This window comes from Convolutriloba macropyga, chromosome 7, assembly GCF_964194025.1.
Source record: "Convolutriloba macropyga chromosome 7, txConMacr16.3, whole genome shotgun sequence".
NCBI lineage: Eukaryota > Metazoa > Xenacoelomorpha > Acoela > Convolutidae > Convolutriloba > Convolutriloba macropyga.
The window spans coordinates 28,051,160-28,076,028 of record NC_134474.1 but is presented as its reverse complement, the minus strand read 5'-3'; the positions used below and the strand labels follow the sequence as shown (position 1 = coordinate 28,076,028).

The 24,869-nt window shown below is 34.5% G+C and overlaps 1 protein-coding gene across 2 annotated transcripts in view; it reads right to left on the bottom strand.

The window, feature by feature from the left end:
- Positions 1–864: 864 nt before the first annotated feature.
- Positions 865–24,869, bottom strand: part of LOC142342186 (thyrotropin-releasing hormone receptor-like) — a 62,922-nt gene continuing 38,917 nt past the window's right edge. For both annotated transcript variants that reach the window (XM_075393412.1, XM_075393411.1), the window contains 3 exons: positions 23,401–23,816; positions 1,782–2,005; positions 865–1,238 (listed from right to left, as the gene is read on the bottom strand). In XM_075393412.1, the coding sequence (XP_075249527.1) occupies positions 1,046–1,238; positions 1,782–2,005; positions 23,401–23,816 (833 nt within the window). In that variant the 3' untranslated portion in view covers positions 865–1,045. The remainder of the gene's footprint in view (positions 1,239–1,781; positions 2,006–23,400; positions 23,817–24,869) is intronic.

The following is a 24,869-nucleotide window of genomic DNA, read 5'->3' as shown; positions in this document are numbered from 1 at the left end:
AAACATTACAATGAAGTCTTTGCAAAAGTTTGACTTCAAACTCGAACTGTTAAATGCAATCATTTTATGAGAATTATTATAGTACCCGACTGACTTCCTCTATATTTTGCTTCGTAAAGGCCCTCTCAATAGGACCTCCGAACTACAACTTTTTCTGTCTTCAGCACTGCATTTGAGCACTGCTATGAGTTGTTTGCATCATAGTTTAATTTATGCAAAATAATACCGAATTAAACCGATGGCTGCCTTATGATCAGAGTTTAGCTCATTGATGAGCAGAATTTTGGCAGACTTTAACTACAGCGCTGCTCCGTGTATAAAAAAAGCCCTTCATCAAATCCCCACGCCTGGGTTGTGGGAAAACTTTTGACGGAGATAACAATTAATTACTTAATGAATTGTCACATAAAACATCAATTTGGTTGGCTTTACTACAAAATTTGGCATAAAATGAAAGTTCCCAGTGGATTGACAATTGATTACTTTGAAATAATCATCATATTTATCATCAATTTGGTTCACATTAAAGAAGTGAGAGTTGAGTTAATCAGACTCAAATGACGATTTATACGGTTACTCAATGATCAAATTTTTCAACTTCAATACCAGCACCATCTCTGATAAGTCACACGAAAGAATTGTAAACAACTATAGTCAACCCAGCACTTGAAATTGATACGAAAACTACATAAAAACATACAACGGATATTTTTATAAATCTTTGCTATCTACAAACAATGAAACATCAAACACAAACTCGTAAATCAGTTCAGCTTTGATCACAAGTTCTTAATAAGCATTCAAAATATGTCAATATTTAAAGCTCCCTCCCTCTCCTCCCAGCACTCGCTCTTAGTTCTTTCTTATGTTGCACTAAAGAAGGAGCGAGCATATTGATAAAATGCGACTTCAGCGCGAATTTATAATTTTTCGATAGCTCATCTACATTTAGATTTCACAGAAATATGCTTTAGTCCAGTTGTTATTATCAACGACGAGGGTGAATATTTTTCACAGTTCCACAATTTGTAATAATTTTAAGTTTTTAGCAATTTTCAATTCTGTGGATTGTCGAGCTAATTTGATAGCCTTGTACTGCAGGTGTTTTCTGCAATTTGTTCATGTTGTTATTATTGTTATTGTTGACGCTGGTGTCAGTGTTGAGTCTTCGTGCATCTCTTCCATTCATGCACTTGAATTTCTTCAGAATCAATGCGAAGAACTTATGAAGTTTCATCCTGAAATACTGCATTTGATTATTTGTGATCACTGTCTTCTTCCTAGAGAACGAAGTGGGAACTGTTTTGCCCAATAAATAAAGAACATTCGTAGTTGATTATTTTTGCTCCTCTATAACGTTTAAAAATAATTTGTAGTTGATAATCCCTCAAGCTATAATGTTTCATTCTAATCAGTTTCTCTTTCTATTTAAAATCTCACAAGGTTATCGAAACACATTTAAAATGTCCTTTTAAAATATTTTTCAGTACCTTTTAAGGGAACTTTAATGCACTGCTTTTAAAAGGTACTTGTGAAATATGTTTTCTTCTAAAATGTTCCAAACTTCTAGGTACATTATCTATACCATAACTTTGGTTCGGGTAAAAAATTATACAATCAGTGGTTTCAAGCGTGACCAGAGCAATCAGTGGTTTCAAGCGTTGAAATTTTTCCTAAAAACAAAATAAGAAGGCTCAATTTTTTTACAGGAAAAGCGGTCGCAGCCCCTTTTGTGACCAGTATGCTTCTTTTTGACCGGTTTCCTTTGAATAAATTATTACCTGAATCGCGAGGAGAGAACATTGAAGAGGATGGGATTGACAATACTGTTGGCAGCGAAGACGGTGGAAGAGGCCCAGAGACCCATGTCCAGTCTGTATCCAGTCCACCCTGAGGGGTAAATGCCCAGCAGGTTGTGCATGATGCTCAAGCACATATTCAGCAGTCTGTAGGGAGACATGAGTGCCAGGAATGAAATCAGGAGCAGAATGAACAGATTGATCATCTGAAAATTAGAATTATGCACCAATGCAATTAGGATTTCGTTAATGCTTCTCCCCAAGAGATCCTATAATTTTATATATGTTAAGATCGCATCAAATTTATCAAATTATGAGTAGCTTGACTCAGACTTTGACAGACATCTTATCAGATCTTGTACGGTTTCTGTCGGGTCTTGTGCAATAAATGTGCAACAAAAACTATCAGATCTTACACCATGTAATTTCTCCCATCATATAAGATTTTAAAAGATTCAAAGCCAACATGTTGCAATATTTTGCAGCCAACATTTTGAAAATATTTTGCAGTTTTTTATCATGTAATTGTAAATAATCAATTATAAAAAATATGAAGAATCGCAGAAACAAGAAGACCCTATACAACGTATAAGCTAATTCAGCTGAAATAGTTACGATAATTTTCAGTCAAAATTATTGGGTTACAATGCAGGTGCGGAAAATGAAACATGTTACCACTTGGAGCACTTAAACGTGCCGTATATTTGTTTCAACTTTTTCAATAGCAAAAAAAATATCTTCTGGAAGCTTAACTTTCCCGATTGAAAACCTATGGCTATCGTGTAGAAGTCTAGCAGATTTTTTCAAGATGATGCATACTCCGGCAGAAGTTCTGCCAGAATCCTGAGTAATTTTCGTCGCAGATTCCGACAAGATATCGTCATTTTCTGCAGTACTCGCATAAGATATTTATTTATCTACCAGATTCCTACAAGATACTATTTTTCTGTGTGAATATTATTATACATGAAACATTTTTTCTAATGAATTTTCAAAAGATATATTCGAAATACCTGTGGTCGTCTTTCTGTGGGTACAAAACACTCACGGTTCGAGGTTTGGTAAGAAAATGTAAGATTAGCGGTGAATAACGGTGAAGAAAAAACTTTTTTTTTCACGGCAAAGCGCCCGCATCATTTAGCGTTGAATGCGGTGAATTTTTGTAAGATTTGCGGTTTTTAGCGGTGAGAATTTTTTCACCGCATTCACAGGATTTCTTACAAAAAAGAAACTACCGTACACTGGTTCAAACCAATCACCTCCTACATGTCAACAACTACATGTGAATTTAAGATAACCGTTGAATTTAGCGGTGATTATTTGTAAAATTTGCGGTGAAAATTTTAGCGGTGAAAATTTTTTTTCACCGCATCCTGGTAGAGCTCAATTTTTTTACCGCATTTTGTTAAAAGTGGTGTTAATTTTTTTACCGCATTTTGTTATATATATATATATATATATATATATATATATATATATATATACATATATATATATATATATATATATATATATATATATATATATATATATATATATACATAAATGTGCGAGGCTGCCTCTTTTTTGTTGAGTCGAATTTTTACTTTTTGTTTACGCATAGTAGAAAAAAACATATTGTAGTCCTCAAGATCTAGGTACGATTTATATAAAAAGTATCAGAAATTTTAAAAACGATAATACTTTAAATTTGCGAAGATTTATGAAAAAGGAAAAAGTCGCTCGGACAGATCGTGTTGAAATAGACGATAAAACCGAAACCAATTTTTGTTAAGCTAATTTAAGTTAAGTGCAGTTTTGATTGTCAAGTTTAATTAAGTCCAATTTCAAGCCTGAAAACAAAGCTTTAAACAATTGTTGTGTTTTTGTTTCCTCAAAATTTTGCTAAAAAGACCTTTTTTATCCGTCTCTCTATTTTAATTTTACTGTAAATTACTGTAAGAAAATTACCGATGTTTCCCTGTCCCTGTATTGATCAGATTTGTTGGATGAAAATGAAGTTCAAGATGTTACGAGCTCTCAAAATATTAAAAATCAAATTTAAAGAGGAAAACAAAGAGCAGAAGAAAGCTTTTTTCTAATTTACACTGTTATTTGCGCAAACTTTTTTTTCTTTTTTCATTGAAACTATGTCAAAAATTTCAACACCACGGAAACATAAAAGAAGCGTCAGAAACGCGGTATCTGTGAATCAACATGAATTCCACAAAACTCATTAAGGAATTTGAAAATTTTCAAATTTGTACTTTTCAATATCTTTTTTGTGTTCCCTACATTGTCAAAGCAGATCGTTCGATGTAACTTCCTCTAGAATAATTCAATATAGAAGAAGCTGAGAAATAGAGAATTTATAGATTTCCAGCTTGAAAAACTTAATACAAAGTTCATGGTCTTTTTCGAAAATTAGAAGAGATTTATTAACTGTTTTTCGAACTAATTTTTTCAAGCCTCTGCTTTCAATATAAATTTTAGTTCAAATTTTAGAATCCAATATACGACAACCAAAACAGTTGCAATTGCATCAAGCAGTCCACACCTGTCTATCCAGACAAAACAAACAAGACATAAATGAACGATGAAGAATCGTGAGTATAACGAAAATTAAAAAATTCACTGTCGGTGTTTGTATTTGCGTGTGTGATTATGTGGGTTTATGTATATGTGTTTGTGTCTGTGTAATTTTTAAGTGTGTGTGTGTGTGTGTGTGAGAGAGAGAGAGAGAGAGTGAGAGTTAGTTTGAGATAGTTAGTTTCCTTAAAAGTTAGACAATGTTGGACTTTGATTGCTTAAGTCTCATTGATAACACATTTGTAAATTTTTTTTAAAAAAAATATTGTCTTATTATACTCATGAAATATCAAAACTGAGAAGAAATTTCAATGTTTATTGACAAAATTAAAATTACCGAAACATTTGCTCTGAAAGTCCGCACCTGGTTTTATATTTTTTAAAAAAAAAACAAAGAAGATCTAATTGAACAGTGACGAACCTTGAATATTGACAAACTTACAAAAAATGTGTTTTTTTGTGTGTGTTGGGGTTTGTATCTATTTGAAGGTGTTTGCTTGTGTAATGTGTGATGTGAGAGTTTTCGTTCTCGTTTTCGTCGGCCGGAAAAAGATGTCTTTTTTAAATTCAAACTGTACAATTAATTGTTTCTACGCATATAAGTTTTTGAATACTTTCATGGAAATTTTTCTGACAGAAAGAATTGGTTGTTTTTGCATGCTTGAGAGGTATCTGGAAAATACCGTGCTACGCAAAGAATCGCACGGGCCATCTTGTTCATTTTTCATTATATTTCTATCTAATAATGGTTTTTTAACTGAGCTTAAAACTCAAGCACGGGTTTAGAACTCATGACATTGCAATGTTTCCTTTTCACTTCTACAACAAAAGTGTTAAAAGAATTCCCAAGAAAAAAATTATTTGGCATCTGCTACAGAATGACGTGCATTAAATTCTGCGTATAAAGAGTTATTTTAGAAACCTGCATTTTCAGAAATAGAATTGTTAATGGTCTCAGAGTTAACAAGGCCAGTGCGCTACATAAAAACACCATTACTTATCTTGAGACGTACTTGATTTTTGTATCAGTTGTATAAAACAAGCAAGAATGTCCAACAAAACCTTGCTATCTTCCTATATTTCAGGTATCCTTAATTAACAATATCTAATAATGGATCGGAAATCAAACTGGAAATTAAAGTCACAAACACTGTCTAATTAAGTACAATAGACTGCTGTTTTTAAGACTCGTCATCGAGACTCGTGAAGTTCCTGAGTAAGCTACCGGCTTCTTTTCAATCAATTAAAAGCTCCAACAGAGAAACACAAAAACTCTTGCAAAGACGTAGCGAGTTTCAAAAATCTGTCGTCTAAAACTTGTATTTTTCAAGGTTAAGTAATTTTTTGCTTTCATTTAGTTCACATCTATTATTGATGTTGTAGTTCAGATCTATTGATCATTTAGTTCAGATCGATTACCAATGGGCTATCCAATGGATATTAATAAAGAATAGTTTCGCCTGGACCTATTACAAAAATTACATAATAAATCATGTAAAGTATATCTGATATATTAAAATAATATTAGTTTGTCTCAAAACACACAATTGCATGTTATAAACTGTCGACAGTCGGCAGTGTAGGAAGTCAAAATGCCAGAAGTTGCTATGTTCATAGCCAGAGGCTGACTTTCCTTGACTTTCGTCCGTCTAAAACGTGCAAGTTGCCCGTCTTAATCTACGCGATTCTCTATAAACGCCAGAAATTAGTGATTTCAAGCAGAGTCATGTAACCTATACTTCAAAATTCACCAGCAAACGAGAAGGTGGCGTGCATAACACAATTTAGCCAAATAATAGACAAAGTTTCTATTTATTTACTGTGGCTTATTTTATACCATGTTTTTTCCGAACATTATGTCTATATTACACCGCTGCTTTTATGCGTTAGTGGATTGAAACGATCGGAACGTAGTGAAAACATTTAACAATTGTACACAAGCAGCAGTATAATAAACTTAATTTACAGTCTTACATGACAAAAAATTCCAATAATAGTAACTCAACTATCCAACAATTAACTGTCAAATACTCAAAGGTCTAATAAAAATATATTTTGACGTGCCGCCAAATTAACGGGTATAAAATTCATGTACATCTATTGACCTTTCGTCTATTTTGTCCCACTGTACAGTAATGAATAGTCAGCAGTGACGTCACGACTAAGAGTATTAAAAAAAATTCAATCAGAAATTTCATAAGAGTATCCCGATATGAAAGAGAGGTTAATGATGGTCAAGATTCACTCTTCAGAATAAACTTGTCAAGCCAATATCCCTTGTGCATTTAAATTGTCTGAAAAACATTTTGATTAGAGACAAATAGTCTCCTCTATCTCCGTATGTTAGTCTAGAATAGTTAGAGAACAATTGATCACACCAAAACGGACTGCTTAGACCACAAGGCATTGCATATAGAGTAACCAGACTAAATCCCACCGCGTGAAATCTTGCTCAACACGGGATTACTCGGAGGGATCAATTTGCACTTAGCCTGCCTTATCCGCCCTTCCAAGACTAATAACCTCCCGGCCACTTTACATTTTCATCCAATTTACGCACAAGGAGTCTATGATTATTTCATTCTCAATCGATTCTGATGACAGACCAATTTCATAACTAATCATTCAAATGATTGCATTTTATACCACTTATATGATGTAATCATTCGCTTGGCAGTCAAGATGCGCCTGACTTCATATTTCTCATTACGTAACAAGACAATCAGGGGTCTTTTTTCCAGAGGTCACCGCAATTAGAAAGGGCCATATATAGACAAGGTTATATAATCTATTGTTACAAAAAGCAATTAATATGGGGACAAAAAAGCAATCTTATAACCACTCGTACTATTTCAACTCTATTGACTTTTTAATCGTATCAGTAATTTAATCGGAATCAAAACCAACAAAAAAGAACAGCTCATTTGAAGTTCTGACGTCTAATTTTTCATTCACAAGTTTACGATAGTTAAGATGAAGGTCATGCGTTTATATGAAGTCGGAATTTGGGGAAATTAGACATTAAAACATGGCGATTAAATCTGTCCTTGACTGTCAATACAATTGCCCTGGGGTTCTGCTTCCTGTGCCTTTTCACTGAGCTTAATGCACCACCTTGAGCTTGTTGAAGCGTCTCAGTTAAGTGTGATTGAATTGTAAAAGCATTCCCCAAAACCTGGAAGTGTTTGAAAAAGAACAATCTCAAAAAGAACAATCTCAACGCCAAGAAAGTTACCTGACAGGTCTTTTCAAGGGGTGGGAACTAGCGTGGGTCAATTAACAAATCTGATTAGGATAAAAAACATGACATTTATAGATCCATTAACAGTAAACCGATATTGTAAATAAATTTCAGGCTTGCTAAGTTTACGTGAAGAATTAAAGCTATTGAGTTCCAACACTCAGTACAAGCAAAAATGTAAATAAATCTTTTTTGAATTAAAATTTCGCGGAAGTTAAGACACGAAACGATTGCCCGTAGTCGACGAACAAAGAGCAATAATGCTTACGAAATAAAAAAAGTCAGAACTGCGGTGAATGACAAAAAAAGGCAGTTGAGAAAAAGCTTCTTATAATCCACTGCAAATGTTGTTGCTCTGTGATAGCGCAGAAACAAAATTTTATTAATTCGAAATTTCAATCACTGCATATGTAAGAAACTTCACTGTCCAACTGCTCTAAAAAACCCAAAATTTTAATAGTTACAAAAAATTATAGCAATTGATTGGGTACTTGAAATCTGTTCTTCGAAAACATATCCTTAAATGCCAACAAAAATTAATTAGTGTTTTTTATTGGCATTTAAGGATATATTTTCGACGAACAAATTTTCCCTGTTCTTCATAATTGAATTTAATCAAAAAACAGTAAAATCAATAAATTGGAATCATTTGAGAGCAACTTCTTGGAAGTTAGAGTATCACTTTCTTCTTTTGTAGAAGCAACAACCATTGTTGCAACTGAAACTGGGTGCTTTTTTAAAAACAGAAACTCTATTAATCAACGGTAAAATCTAAGAGATTTTTTCTGCAGCTCTTCTGATTATAAAATTAAAGAAACATTTTGATGGTAATCTGATACTATCTTTAAATTTTTCCACAATCTTTAAAAAGTTTTCCGGTAAAAAGGTGTTGATATTAAACTTGTTGAACTCAAATTTCAATATTTCGAACAGAAAACATCAATGAGTTTCGATTTGATAAATCATAGTGAAGATTTGAAAAGAGCATGTAAGATCTACGTTGGCGCTCGTTAAATTACTTAGGCGAACCCACTGGAAGAAAGCCTCATTTTTTAAAATGTTAATTGATGTCAATTTTTGTAATACTAATTTTGAAAGTCGGGAAAATGATCAATTTCATTCTCCTTGAATTTAGTTTTTGACATTATCTCAATCAAATTATTTTTTTTGTTTTTCAAACGAGCAAATCAACGGTTTCCAATAGTTTCAGCAAACAACAAAATTGTCACGCCTCAAGAATTTGATGAAATTAAAATGAGTTACGTTGAGAAAGATTCTAATTCGACTTGAATTCCGCAAAAATTGTTTCCACACATCAAATGACCATACCAAATCTGTTCAATAAAATTTAATTTGATAATTCAAAAGGAAGATTTGGAAAAAAATAAAAAGAATGTAAGTTTAAAACCATTATGAACTGTTCAGTATAAAAATTTTAAATTTTACAAGAGAGTTCGGAGAATCCAAAAAAAATTTATAAAACTTATTTGAAAAATATTCAAAGTAGAAAAAGGGAGATTCCATTCATTCTTTTTGTGTGACCATTCAAACGCAAAAAACAGTCTCGCAATTTTGGAAAAAATATCAAATTTTTTTCTATTCTGTCATTATATTCCCTCAAAAAACTCTAGCCCCACAATTAAAGACATTTAACATTGATTAGCGAGCCATAGGTTATCTGACTGCCAAGCTGGAGACTAAAAAGGAAAAGACCCATTTTTATTCCGAAACTCATAATGCAACGAAATATAATTAAAAAAAATGTTCTCTTTTGCATTGCCGCAGAAACCTGAGTGCACCCTGTGATATCCCTGACCGTAGAGATACGTTTCGCGTCACAAATCCACGTAGAAATTGTAGAGTGGATTCGAGGTACGAATCCAAGTTTTACCAATTTGTGGGATTACCACTTTTAGTTTTACTTAGCAATCGTGATGCGATTGCAGACAAAATTATTGAGTGTGGAATTCCTCCTCGAATCCGATAGGATCGCTCTTAATGTAAAACAGAGTAGATTGAAAGCAACTGAATTCAATGATAAGAGTCTAGAGAATGAATAAATAATCAAAAGTGGGAGATATGAACAAAACTGAAAAGTTGACTTATTAGTCGGCGGCAAATTAATTATATGTGAAATATGACTTTTAGCCTGACAAGGGCAAACTTAAATTAATTTAATACTAAGTAATCAAACATGAACTTAATATGGAACAACCGTACCACATAACCTCTGCTCGAGAGAAATTTTTAAACTGCAATAGTGTAAATTTTGATAATATTAACATATGTACTGGTTAGTATAAATAGTAAATAATGTGAGCAACAACAGATTAGTGGCGAAATGGCAATAGAAATGAGGGGCTTATGCTTGAAGAATTAAATCAATGAAAACTCTCAACATTTACTTTAAATCACAAACATAGAACATAAATTAAGGCACAATCGAGATGCGAATCCCCAAAAAAAATAACGTACAGAATATTGCTACATAAACAACATCAACTTTAACTGAAGAACATGTAACACAAACGCAAATAAATATTGCACATTAACTCAAAATGAGCGCACAAGTGGTACTAATCCATATTTAAATTAATAATGGACAATTAAAGAAATCAGAATTAATGCAGAATTAAGAATTATTTAACAAATTTAACATAGTTGTTTTTAGCTTGAATCTGATTTTCTGCGTCAAAGACGCTCATGCTAATCTCTCTTGAATAATCCTCATAGTCATAGCTTTCGGGTGACAATGTTCCAACTGGAGGGGGTGCAGGAGGACTCACTACTTGCAACTCATAATAAGTCTCTGGTGCAGAGGGTTGTGCTGCCTCTTCTTGAATTATTGTCGCAATCACTGGATTTGCGGGCTTTTGTTTCTTAGGTGCAGGAGCGGCAGAGTCATCGCTTACCGATCACACAGAACTTTCAAAACCGAAATAGTCGGGGGCGCGTCGAGTTCTTTTGTTTCTGGACGAAGAAGGTGAAGCGGCGGAAGATGTTACTGAGGACGCAGCAACAGAAGAGGCATTTGACGTGTTGAGTGTTGCAGAAGTATTTCTGGAACGTTTGCCTCCTGCTTGAGGCTTTTTAGGCTTTCGGGATGCCATTGCCTTTGAAATATTGCTGTTTGCAGACGAGACTCCCGAGGCCGCGTCTGATTGGGTCGGGCGGTGACGAATTTTTATTTCACCCAGGGGAATTTCTTTTTCAGCTCTTTGGTGTGCTGTGAAATCTTTTCCTCCGTGGTTTTCTCATAGGGAAGAGGACGTCGTTTTGCGTACTCCCAAAGGTCTGTGTTGCGTTCAGCGCGAGTGCCAAATTTGGCGATGTCACTGTTTCGTACGCATACTTCGGGTACTCCAGGTTCTTTAATAACTGTAGTAGTATCAGATGTTCGTACTAGTGTACTACCCGGTGCCAATGTTTCCCATAATCCACGGAGGTCCCGTTTTGATCACTTTGTCACTTTGAGTGCCAATTTTAGATCGAGTGACTGTTCTGTCCGAGGAATTGGGTTATTCAGTTTGGGATGCACTATGAAACGGGAAATGGACTTATTGTGATCCCCATTGTAACGGCGTCCCGCATCCACTTGTGCTTTCTGCATAGCCTCTTCTATGAGAATATCGCTACGATCACCTGTCAACCATCGGTTTTCGTCAAGGTAATCTTCTACTGGGACGGTATCGGCATCTAAAAAGTGGTGAAGAATATTTTCATATGATAGATTAGATTACTTTGGTACTGTACTTATATTACTTAGTGGTGTGTTTGGCTTTCTTCCAAAATGTGCTTTGAAAGGTGTTACATTTGTTGTCTTTTGCTTGCAAATACGTAATTGATAGACTATTGACTTTATTGCTTCTTTAATTGTGAATACTTTATTTCTATTATCTAATTTCATGCAGCTTAAGCGTCTTTTAAGAGTTTGTATCAAACGCTCTACTAATCCTATAGCTCTATGATCATTAATAGGGGCAGTGAGTATGTTAATGTTATGCTGTTTACAGAAATTTTTTACTTTGCGACCAATTAAGCAACGTGCTTGATCTAGTCTAATATTTCGGGGGACACCGTGTATGTGAATGTAGTCATCTAAGAAATTAATGAGGTTTGGTCCATTAGCTTTTTCAAATACTTCCAGAGTGGGGAATTTTGAAAAACGATCAATACATGAAAGAAAATAAATATCTTGGTCTTTTTCATTTGTAATGGATCCTCCAAAATCAATTTGTATTTCTTCATTAGGCTCTGTACATGTCAGCAAAGGTTTCCATTTAGACGCCGGAACAACGGGCTTAAGATTCTTACCAATATCAGTACAAGGCTTGCACTGAGCCGCCTTGCTTAGGATTTCCAGGTGCATATACGGCCAGAACGCGTACTGCCCGAGTGTTATCATTCCTCAACTACCAGGGTGTGTTAGGTGGAGGCTTTCCAAAACAGCGTCGTGAATAGAATGTGGGATTGCCACCCGTTAATCTGCACAGACACAACCCAAGCGGACATGGAGATCTCTCCAGTAGGAGAACATGTAAGGATTCACTTCCTTACATCTTTGGGGGTCGTTCTGGAGGATGCAATCACGCACTTCTTTAAGGACTGCATCTTTGCTGGTTAGAAAAGCCAAGAAACCCTTAGTAAATAACTGTGTTAAGTTATTTTCAAAGACTTCTTCTTTCGACAGGTCCAAGTTTGGTGAATTTTGACCCTCGTTAGATTATCTCGTCGTGTTCACCGCTGAATTGGGGTTAGATTGAAATGTGAACCGGCTGTGTGTAGGAGGAGTTTAGGGGTTGGATGTTAAGCTGCTCATTCTGTGAGTGGAAAATGTATGGATATGGGATGCGTTTGTAGGGATTTCTGAATGAGTAGGGATTTGAGTTGAGTTTGAATTATTATTTGAACTGAATTGGAATGGTGCTGCGTTTGCAGAATTTTCAAGAAGCAACTGAGTTGTATTACGATCAAGGGCAGAAAGCAAATTGGAATAATTTGTTAAGCGAGGATGCGAGGCACGTGTGGAATGTGTTTGAGTGACGCTGTTAAAGTGCTGTGATTGGCAGTTTTGTGGTGTGGTATTTACGTAAATTGCAGCAATAACGTCACGAATGCGGGTAATTGTTGCTACCGCAAATTCCTCATCATATTTGTTTGTAACTTTTGCTTCTTGATTTGGTTGACGGGAAATATAATCTACCAGCCCCATTTTTGCACCAGGTATATGTTCGATGTTAAAATCAAAAGGTAAAAGACGATCTATCCAGCGTGTTAACCTACTATTATAGGATTTATTTGACCGATGTTCTTTCATGATTGAAAGTAGTGCTCGATGATCAGTAATGATTGTGAATGATTTGCCAAATAGATAATATTTAAAAAATTCCACAGACCACACAACCCCTAACAATTCTAGCTCATTAACACTATAACGTTCCTCGTTTGAATTGAGGAAACGAGACGCGAATGCAACTGTATGCCAACCTGTAGGTGAGCGTTGTTCTAAAGCTGCTCCTAGTCCTGCTCTAGAACCATCACATTTGATCTGCGTTTCCAAGTGAGGTTTATAATGTGTATTTTCTGTTGCATTTGCGACTTTATTTTTAATTGCTTGAAAGTGAGTTTCATGTTCAGTGTTCCAAACAAATTTTGTATTCTTTTTAGTAATGGTCGAAGAGGATGGCACAATTGTGATAAATTAGGAATTAATTTTCCTAAGTAATGAACAGAACCTAAAAATGATCGTAATTGTTTTAGGTTTTTAGATGCTGATAGGGAAGCGATTGCCGCTGTTTTTGACACAAGTGGTGCAATTCCTGATTGACTAAATTTATGTCCTAGCCATTCAATTTCTGTTTTTGCGAAATGACATTTAGGTAAGTTTATTTGTAAATTATCCTCATCCAATTTCTTTAAACATTTACAGACTAAGTCTAAGTGGTCTTCTTTAGAACCACGGCTAACTACTATAATGTCATCCAGAAAACAATAGGTATTTTGGAGTCCGACTAAAGTATAATCCATTACTTGGAGTCTAGAGCTAGTTTAACTGTTTTATCTCTTTTTACTGTAATTACTATAGGTGAAATAAAGTTTTTATCTGAACAACTGTTTAATTTTATGATGTGTTTTTCGTCAAGTAGTTTTTTAAGTTCTATATTAACTAGTGGTTGTAAGTTAATTGAGAGTCGTCGTTCTTTTTGATGTGTAGGTGTAAATTCTTTGTGAACTGTTGATTTTACTGAATGTTTTAAAGATTTACCGATTCGGCTGATGAGATCTGGAAAATCAAATGCAATCTGCTGCTTGATTAGGCATTGATTTTGATCAAAATTTGCAACTTGTTTCAACTGAGTAAGAGAAAAACCTAGCTTTCGAAAAAGATCTCGTCCAATGATGGGTCTGTGACCGTCTTCCACTACTGTTACATCAACGCCCGTGGCTATCCAATCGTTACATTTGATTGATGTATTGATCACGCCAACAATCTTGATTATATCATTAGAAAAAGTTTTCAAGTCATTTATTTTTGGTGACTGTACTCAATAGCTTTCATTGCACTCGGACATCACTGTGTCTGCTAGACTTTTGTTTACAATAGTACACACGCTTCCCGAATCTACCAATGCCTTTGTATTTGTATTCCCGACACAAATGTCTAAATTTACTGGTTCCACCTCACAAGCGTCGTTTTGAATTGAAGTCGCCGCTACACAATTATCATCGTAATCATCGTAGTCCGAGTCATAGTTCGCGTCGTAGATGCTCTGCTGCTGAAAAGTCTATTTATATTATTGACTTGTTCGGCCGCTCTTGCTGACATACCTACTGTAGCCCCCTCAGAAACTGAGTCATCTACATAATTTACTCTGGGTTGGGGTTTATTGGGTTGTTTGGATTTTCGACAAACTTTTGCAAAGTGGTTAGCAATGCCGCAATTTTTACAGTTCTTTCCACGGGCAGGACATTTTTGTCTATGAGATGAAGACCAACCATAGCCACAATTTGGACAAATTGTTGGCTTGACGAACTGGTTTGTCGACGCTCGTGATCTATTCCACGATCCCTGAACATTATTTATCGTCTGACTTGTAATTTCATTTGTAGTTGTCGAAGCTGGAGATCCAGATATTTTTAGTTGATTTTGTATTCCCATTTCAATGTTCATAGCAATTTCAAGAGCTTTTTTAGCCGTTCGTGTTTCTTTTAACAATTCCCTTTGGATTTCGCCATCTTGCATATTAGCTATGAAGACGTCACGAATGATCGACTCCTTGTGGCTTCCTAAATCGCAATTCAAAGATAATTCCCGAAGGCAACCGTAAAACTTTTCCACAGGCTCTCCCTTCATTTGCTTTCTAGTGAGAAAGGTGTAGCGATCAAATGTGATGTTTCGTTGTTTAGTAAACACTTTATCAAGACTTTCCCAGAGAACCTTTGTTGTTACTCGATCGATCTGGATGTTTGGATCTTGGGAACCAAATATTCGTCTACCTTCCATCCCCAAGCTGAGATACGTTAAGGAGACGGCTTTGTTATCCCAATATTTCCAGGGTTTTCACCACACAGTATACCTACGAGTTCTATTTTCTGACAACGGTTTAACCACGAGTTCTTCAACTGCTCATTACGGATTCGTCGATCTCGTTCGCTTTGAGCTGTGCTGTTTTCAACGTCATCCTCGTATATGGGCTCTGGAGGTAGAATGACCTTGTCTGGCGGATCTCCAAGAAGAAAATCAATCTAAATGCCTTCTTTAGCCATGATAGCTAATTTTAACATGATCTTCCATCGATCCCATCGCAATGGAGGTTCAAGTGGTGATTTTTCCCAAAAGGGCTCGATTCCAAGGAGTGCACGTTCTTTAGTTGCTGACTGCGCCATGTGATATCCCTGACCGTAGAGATACGTTTCGCGTCACAAATCCACTTAGAAATTGTAGAGTGGATTCGAGGTACGAATCCAAGTTTTACTAATTTGTGGGATTACCACTTTTAGTTTTACTTAGCAATCGTGATGCGATTGCAGACAAAATTATTGAGTGTGGAATTCCTCCTCGAATCCGATAGGATCGCTCTTAATGTAAAACAGAGTAGATTGAAAGCAACTGAATTCAATGATAAGATTCTAGAGAATGAATAAATAATCAAAAGTGGGAGATATGAACAAAACTGAAAAGTTGACTTATTAGTCGGCGGCAAATTAATTATATGTGAAATATGACTTTTAGCCTGACAAGGGCAAACTTAAATTAATTTTGTACTAAGTAATCAAACATGAACTTAATATGGTACAACCGTACCACACACCCGATTTGGTGTGAGCGAACCAAAAAATAAAATAGATTTACACAGATTGCGTTCTATACAAATATCGCAAAGAAAACTTTGATTAAAAACTTGAATCCCTCACCAAATTACGTTATGCTCCCGCAGCCCCTATTTACATAGCACATGTCAATAATTAGTAAATTTTTCATGAAAAAAAGGCATATGAACAAATCTTCATGAAATGGCAAAGTGCGTTTGTGGGATGCAGATAATATGAACACCGTAAGCTGTGTGGAGAGGCACAAACGAAAAAAGTCCCAATTACCTTTGCAATTTTTGTATAGAACACAGTCTGTGTATTTCAATTTTCATTTTCCTTTTTCGTTCGCTCACAACCAATCAGGTTCAGATAAATCCATCACGGATTTCGGCGGTAATGCAAAAAAAAACATATTTTTTGGAAACAAAGCATATGATCAGAAGTTTAAAGTCAATCATTTTTGTTTCAGTAAAATGAAAAGACAACAATTTTTTTACTTACTATATTTGGTCGCGTTGTGAGTTTTGGACTAAAAAATGGGCTTTTCCATCATTGCCCCGGCTTGCCAGCTCGGCTAGATAACCTAAGCCCCTAATCATGGTTATTTTACTTTAATTGTGGTGCTAGATAATTTGGAGGAAAAGTAATAGAAAAAAACACGAAAATGTAGTTTTGATAATTGTTTCCAAAACTGCAAGACTGGTTATTCCGTTTTCATGGTCGCACAAAAAGGCAAAATAAGCTCTGCATTTTCCTACTTTGAACAACTTGAAGCCATTGTTTTCAATTTTCTGCTCCGCTTTTTCATACCAAATAATTTTATATACCAAATTAATTGATTGGGCGAAAAAACAACTAGCCGATAAAAAGTAAAAAAAAACAGTTTCACAAAATATTTTAAAACATACAGATTAGGGAAATAAAAAAGTGTTTGTTGAAGTAAAAAAGAGAGCAGGTCTATATGACAAGCCAAATATTGAAATTCATCAAGACCTTACTATGTAATACAGAAACGCATCATTGATACAACTCTTAGTAGTTAACAAGTTATATACAGTATATTTGAGGAAATGAACAAAACAAAACATTGATTCCATTCATTTTACTCTTCTTTGCTCTTATTTTAGAAAACTTAGTAGTTTTAAACACTTAAATTCTGAACCGTATTCGAATTTCAGGCCATACTTCAAGCACTCAGAAGGAAGTCGCTAGCTTTGAATCAGTTACCGAAAAGCTCGGACAAAAACCTATTAAAAAATTCAATACCAGAATTTTGCCCGCGCATTTGAAAACTAGTGGCGTCAAAAACATAAAAACCGGTAACCGGTGCGAGCTAGATCGGTAGAAGTATATCGCTAGATTTTCCAATAAATGCAAACTAATACTGGCGTTGCAATGTTGTCGAATGGCTATTATCACATGAGATAGAATCAGCAGATTTTGTAATACTTAAAGAAGTAATAGTTAAAGAGTAGACACAAATCAAAGCCGAGTTGAAACGAAGTCCAACGCCATACAATCAATAAGGCTTTTCATTCAGTTCTCTAAAAAAATGTATTCCACACACTTAAGTTTGCGGATATTATCCGTTTGTTCCCTTAGTGGGCGGATATTATTTGCACCACCAGACAATTGTGCTATAATTTTACAAAGTTATTTTACTATGTAATGATGGCACGTGCTCTGTAAATAGGAGTGGGTGCATTATTTACTGGTAGGGGCACAAACGGAAAAAAAAATAAACGGAGTGATCAGTTATTTCACTAGTCGGTTACTTCTGAAAAAAACAGTGGATGAAAAATCAAGTTAGATTTCACTGCAAAAAGCTGAACAAACCTTTCAAAACACAGAATTGACTTCAAATTTGACTTCGAATACCTCTATTTTTATTACAGGAAAGCAATCAAACGCTGGTTAAGACGAATTCAAAATAGCGAACCGACAAACATTTTCATAAAAGCCAAACTTTTTGAAGTTTGATGTCAAAAAGTTCATTAAAATCTTGAATCTTTTCCGTTTGTGCCCCCATCCAGTAGGTTATGCACCCCCATTTACTGAGCACGTGTCATTAAATAGTAAATAATCATGAAAAGAATAGAACGAGCGTCGGGGGTGCAAATAATGTGCGCACACTGAACTGGGGGGAGCGCACAAATGGAGAAGATCCAAAATCTTAAATTATTTCCACCAAGGACTTATAACCGTTTAAAATAACACTTAAATTAAGCTTTGTTTCAAAGCAAATCTATCCAGACTATTGTGGGTTGCGGTCAACTAAGGCGATAGGCAAGCAGGCCGAATTATGAAAATTAGGACACGTAAGCCGAAAGGTTCTGAGATAGCCGTATTTTAAGTTTTCCCTGGCGGGCCGTTGGGCCTCAATAACTGGTCAGCGGTTTCCAGTTTAAATCCAACTGTGCCTGAGAGGCTTGACGATGGACAGCAATTCGCTGGGGTTGGCAACCACTAGATATCTTAAAAATGACATATTTTGTTTCTTTGTATCCTTGGAATACATTATAAGTTGCAAATACTATGAACGGTTTTGGTTTTAATGGTTAACAATGTATTATTTGTGGGAGATTAAATTATTATTACAAAACTGTTGGCTTGCTTTTACGTCTGTTTGCGTGCCTGTGGACTTACTTTGTGTTCCTCACTATTGCGACCTAAATCTCTTATTTACAATTGCTTTTCTCATATAGAACTATTCCATTTCAAAAACATTACACTCGAAATTTTCTTGTTTGCTAAACTAATTGGGACATCACAATAAACTCAGAGCTTCGTGTTTTTGATTAAAATTATTTTGACGTTTCTATAAAATCAAGCTTGCAAGTTAGAAAAAAAAACTAATAAAAATGTTCAATCATCGCGGAATTATAAATATCTACTTCTCATAAGGTTTCTCGAGGGAAGAATTTTAAAGCACAACCGTTGTCAAAAATCAATTAAACAGTGGGAATTGAGGAATTACGCTGCAAAAACAACAAAGCTTCGATATGAAAATGCTCTCTGTTTTTTATACTAGAGGACGACAAAAACATTTGAGTGCTATGTACCATTGGAATATGTACTGTTATGTTAGATAAGTGATGAACCATCTATATAAACGTGGTCTAAAGTAATTTATAGCACTTTAAAGCATCATAGAGCATTTTATAAGACCATTTTGTAGTATTGAAAGCTGTGATTGAAATTTCATCTTGGCGGAAAAAAGTTGCTAAATGTGATACTTTAATTGGCAAAGATAAAATGCCAAATGTCCCAGACTAATCTCAGGACATAAACACGAAGAAGACGTAATACAACAATTGTACTTTTCTCTCATCAAAAACACCTTTGTATAAACACAATAGATTGATACGTTAATTGACTGAGAAATAAGATACAGCTCCAAGATCATGAAACAAAAGTGGAGAAAACGTTTACAAAGAGAAGGGAAAAAATATTTGTCAGAGTAATAATGTAGTTGTCCTTTCATTATCAAATGAAAACTGTAAATGTGAAATCTTCAATAACCTAACCTTTATAAAAACTCATTTTATACAAGGAGAATATTTGATGCAATTACTTTCAAAAATTTGTTAAATTAACTGATAAAATGTTGATCCGTCTATATAAGTCCTGGAGAAATGTTTTTGACATGCACTTGAATATTAAAAGTTCATGGATTTACCTTTGCATTAATGCTGAAGGCTAAAAGCCAATTTCGAAATGGAGCGAGGGTGCAAAAATCAATTTAAGTTTGAGGGCAAAAATCTGACGCTTCTCTTACTTTCTAAAAAGTTGTCTAATTTAAGCAAAATCATATCATTCATTCAACATATATTTAATTTTGAAGATGATCGAAGTTGTATATACCATCACACAAAAAGAAGGAATAATTGCTAAAAAATCAAACAAACATAAACTTTTAATTGAGATCACTTCTTGTAATTCTTGAATAACGCAAGGCTTCAAATTAATTTATTAGGTTTGATAGGCACTGCATATCATTAGAACTGGTTTATAAATACTCAGTCAACAATTGCAAGTCAAAATCAACTCAATGTTTTTGATAATTAAGTTTTCACAAGGAAACGTCCTGTCTGATTTCCGACATTGAAGAGTTTGTTTTGAATAGCGTGCATTTCTTAGACAATATTTCAAATCCGCCCAGTTATTTTTTTTTCTCTATTGAACATCTTATAGAAAGACTCATCAGCGAAGAAAAAAAAAGAAAAATGTTTTAATATTTTGTATTAGACTGTTGGTAAAACTGTAATCCGCCAGACACAATAACATTTTTTTCATTTTAACAACATAAATGGCTTTTCTAAATTAAAATCTCGACAGTTGACAGTTGGTTCGTTCAATCTTGGGGCAAGAATTTTAATTACTTTGAAAATGCATAGAGCTAGGGTGAAAATTCACAGTAAAACTCATGTGTTAACAAAAATGAAACCAATCAGCAATTTTTGAAAGCATGTTGCTTTCTAAACTACAAAAATCAAGAATAAAAGTTGATTCAGTTGTTTTTTGATGATAACAAGGAGGCTCGGCAATGTGCGCTTGCATATAATGTTCCGACCCCGCTCCTTTACATTACTTTAATGTGAATGATTACTTTAATATCTACCAAATGAGGAAGAGAACGAATTCTTTCAAAAATAGCCCATAATCGAAATTAATTGATTAATATGATAAAAAAAAATAAACCCAAAATACTAAAATAATTAAATGATGCATCGGCCATTAATAAGACAACGAGACAACATATACAACACAATAACAAATAAAAATAATTACTGTCAAACTCAAAACCTGTCAAAAAATGAACTAAAAAAAAACAAAATAGCGTCACATAAAAACTAAGCTAAACCAAAATATGTTAAATTTCATTTCAAATCAGATTGGAACTGGCCGTAAAGTGACTAGGTATCAAGTCAAGAAAAACAAGAATAAAAAAGCAAAATCATAACAACGAGTCATTAGTGGGGCAACGAATTAAATAATGCCCAACTGGATACCCGAAAAGATACGGTGATACCAGGAGACAAAATTATCAACAAGATTAGGTAACAAAATTAAAGTTTAATAACGACCAAAATCAATATCAATAACTTACAAACACTTAATAGCAATGGGAGCATGTCATCAGACAAAACCAGACAAAATTCAAAGTATTATCAGATAAAGCATCAGATGAAAGTATAAAGAGCATTAAAAAACATTTGTACGTCACCGTCACCAGAAACCGACTTTAAACGGGACCCGGTAAAAATTCAACGAAAAAAGGGCAGAACCTAAAAATTTGTTTAAAATTTTGGTGAAAATTTGATTTCAGTTTTATTAACACAACACCTGTAAACTTATAAAACAAAATGGGTTCATTTATACATCTATTGAGACCTGTCAATATCCAGAAGACGTCAAGCAACCGAAAAAAGCAACAGTCACAACCAAAAATCAAAAATTCAGATAAACTTTGGGAGAAAACGGCGTCAAAGCTGCTAAAACCATGAACTTTTCTTTATAGAAAACTTATATGTACAGTTGTTATCATTTTTGTAGCGTGGGGGAACCGCCATTAATGTTGAAATACGATAAAAAAAACCAAAAAACAAACTGAAAAATTGTCAAACTTCCGGAAATCAAAAAAATTAAAATTCGTAATTTCAGAGACACAATACCGTTGTTTAACGAACTTACCAGTTTAAACTTTAATTTTTGTTTGATTGTTTTATCAGACTATGCTAAAAAAGAACGAAATCAGATTCAAAAAGTTTGAAACAAAAACAAAAAACCCTTTGATTTTTTAAACCTTTTTTTCTCAACAGTAAAGAAACCATGATTTTTCACCTAATTTAAACTGGACTGATTTGCAAGTAACTCGAAATCCCCTCGACTGTGATCAAACATCGAAAACAAGCAGAACTCAAAGTTTACTTTATGTAATTATAACTTTGATATAACGAGAACTGCACATTTTTTCAAATGGAATGCGTTACCAATTTGACAATCTGAAGAGGAAATAAAAATAACTTCAAAAAGGGACAATAGTCAAATTGTAAAAAAAATGTGAAAGTTTGTGGTATAGAAGCCAAGAAACCAATATATAAAAATAAAACCCCTAGGAAAAGTAACATTTCATCCCCTATAATAGTATCTTGTTTTTGCTGAGACTACGCAAAGCAGAGATTGGAATTAAGTGACAAACTCCAAGAGACACATGAGATTCTCCTTTAACGAAAAAAGAACTAATTTGACAGACAAAAGATCCATTATTAAATAAGTTTAGTTATACCATTAGGGAAACTATTGTAATCGTTTATTATCTACACACAGTCAGTAGACTGCAAAAAGAACAACAAATGCAAGCATAACAAAAGAAATCAATTCAAGTTCAAGAAAACACTTTGTGGAAGCCATAAAAACGATAAAAATTCAATGAATGATAAAACATGATTGTGGGTCTTCAAATGTCACTAATTTGAATTTGATTGAAAACGATTCTGATCTGAAAAAAAATAGAAATAGGTTTTAAAAAACCCACAAGAATCATAATAATTTTTGACTGCCAAAAACACAGTGAGACCAAAACTAGCCTTGGTATTGCCGCACGTTCATTAATAACAAGCAATTTATTCAATTGTAACGGAGGTAGACAATTTGGCAAAAAATCTTTAGTAGATCAAAATGAAATGATGCATTTTGAATACTGATGATTTCAAATTACAAAAAACTGGCGGAATTTTACTTTTTTTCTAGAACACTTTTAAAGGCAGAACAATTAAAACTAGCCTTCTTCTGAGTTTATTCAAAACTGTGCCAGCAGTTTTAGGTCTCTGTTTCCGGCAAAGTGAAAAAATGGGATTAAAGAAGCATATTTGGAGCTTTTTTATGAAAAACGTTGAAAAATTGTGCAACTTTTGAGCATTCGGAAAATGTGAACAGAATCAACAGTGACTCTAATATTCAACGGTGATTGAATATAGCAATCGACCAAAATTGACTGAACAAAAAACCCAGTTGAGCATATAGCTCCTCAACTAAACTGGGTGGGAACACTCGTTTCAGATATAGCTCCTCAACTGAACTTTCGTTTCAGATTAAATAGTTTGTTTAAATGCAGATCAGAAATTCAATTACCTGGAAAATATATTTCTGTAAAAGTAAGAAACTGACAAACATTGCCCTGAAATTTGTTGAATTGACTCAAATTTTCACAACGCCAATGACCAAAACTTGTTTCTTAAATCGACTAATCAGACACATCTCCCATTCATTAAAGTCACTAGCATGAAATTTTTGAAATATTTTAAAACTCAACTCGGGTCACCATTTTTGTCCTCAAAAAGAGATGTCGAAAAGAGAGTTTAGAAATGGATCGAAAATAAACAAAAAGCAGAACGTTGTTGACCAATTCTTACACCGATGCATTAAGAATTAAACGAGACTTAGAGCAACATGAGCTTAATTTCACTTTTGTCATACCTGCTTGAATTTCTTCAGTCTTTGCATGTCAATGCTTGCAGCCGCATCCAGGGCCGACGAGCCTTTTGGTCCATACACCCGCAGTCTATCTGTACCCTGACTTGGGGGGACATACTTGGATTTTGCCTCATTCTTCCACTTATCCGCCGCCTCTCGTCCGCGATCTGATTGGTTGTATCGAGTTGTAGAATCGCAACCCCCAATTGAGGTGACGAAGGAACTCGTGCTGATTCTGTTTCGGATGATGGCTCTGTCTTTGGCGAGGATCTGAATAATTTCAGCATTTCGTTTCTTCACAACTCGCAGGATGAGAGTGTACAAGACAAGTGTGGCCACAACTGGTATCAGGTAGAAGAGGACAAAGTTCAAGTAGAACATTCCGATGAATCGCTTTGGGTGGAATGGGTCCCGCTCATCTGAAAAAAAGTCACATTGAATTACTACTTTTCTAAGTATTTATTGCAGCTCCAGTTGAGCGTTTGACGTACGAAGCAAAAGTAATGCGCTAAAGTTGGCGATAGGAATAGACTTTTGATTGACCAAAATGAACTTCCCAATCATTTGCGCTTGAAAATAAATTAAAGTCACGTTAACAATGCTAAGTGAAGATTTTCTTGAAAAATTTGCATTATTTTAAATGTTTTTAAGAATGGTTTTGATTTATTAAAAGTTATTAAGAGTCTCTGTTGCTTTTGAATTCAAACACCCGTTTTGACCAGTTAATCTCGCTTAAAAGAGAAAATCGACGTTCTGAGCGGAAATTTGAAGAAACGTTAAAAAGAACTCAACGGTTTGAAACGAAAGAGGAATTAAATTGTGATCAAGATTTTGTGAATTAATCTTTATCTTGCTGGACATTGTCCCTTGGCTAAACCGCAAAACCGCAAAAACGTGGTTTTCTTTTGTGATCATTAAAAAAATTTTGCGTTGTTAACTGTTTTTTATTTGAATGTATACTCTTCTATTAAATGAGAATCATTACGACGAACAGGTTTACCCCAAAGAATTCGCGCGAAAAATAGATACAAATTGAAAACGAAATTAGGAGACAAGCTTTGTATCTTATTTTTCGCAAAAGGAGTTTCGTCATTTTTACGAAATTGAGATACTTGAAAATTGTGTAATGTAGAACATTTCCGTTCATTTTAGGTATCTGTTTTTGCGTTAAAAGTATCTCTAATCCGCTATTTAGCCTAATTAAACGCTCGCCTTTGAGCATACAAACATGAGTTAAAGCCTCAATAATTGAGCAAACAAAACTGATTTGACGCTTTATTATTTGAGCATGCAAAAGATATATAAAGATTTTAAATCGATTTGAAGAAAGAATTAACGACACAAAGAGATATAATTGTGTTGAGTTGAGGTTGTTTTTGTAGATATATGTAAGCATCTGTAAATATTTGCTTCTGAATTGATTTTTTATGAGATTTGTTTAGAGTGAGCGCAATGGAGGGTTATTTCAGAAA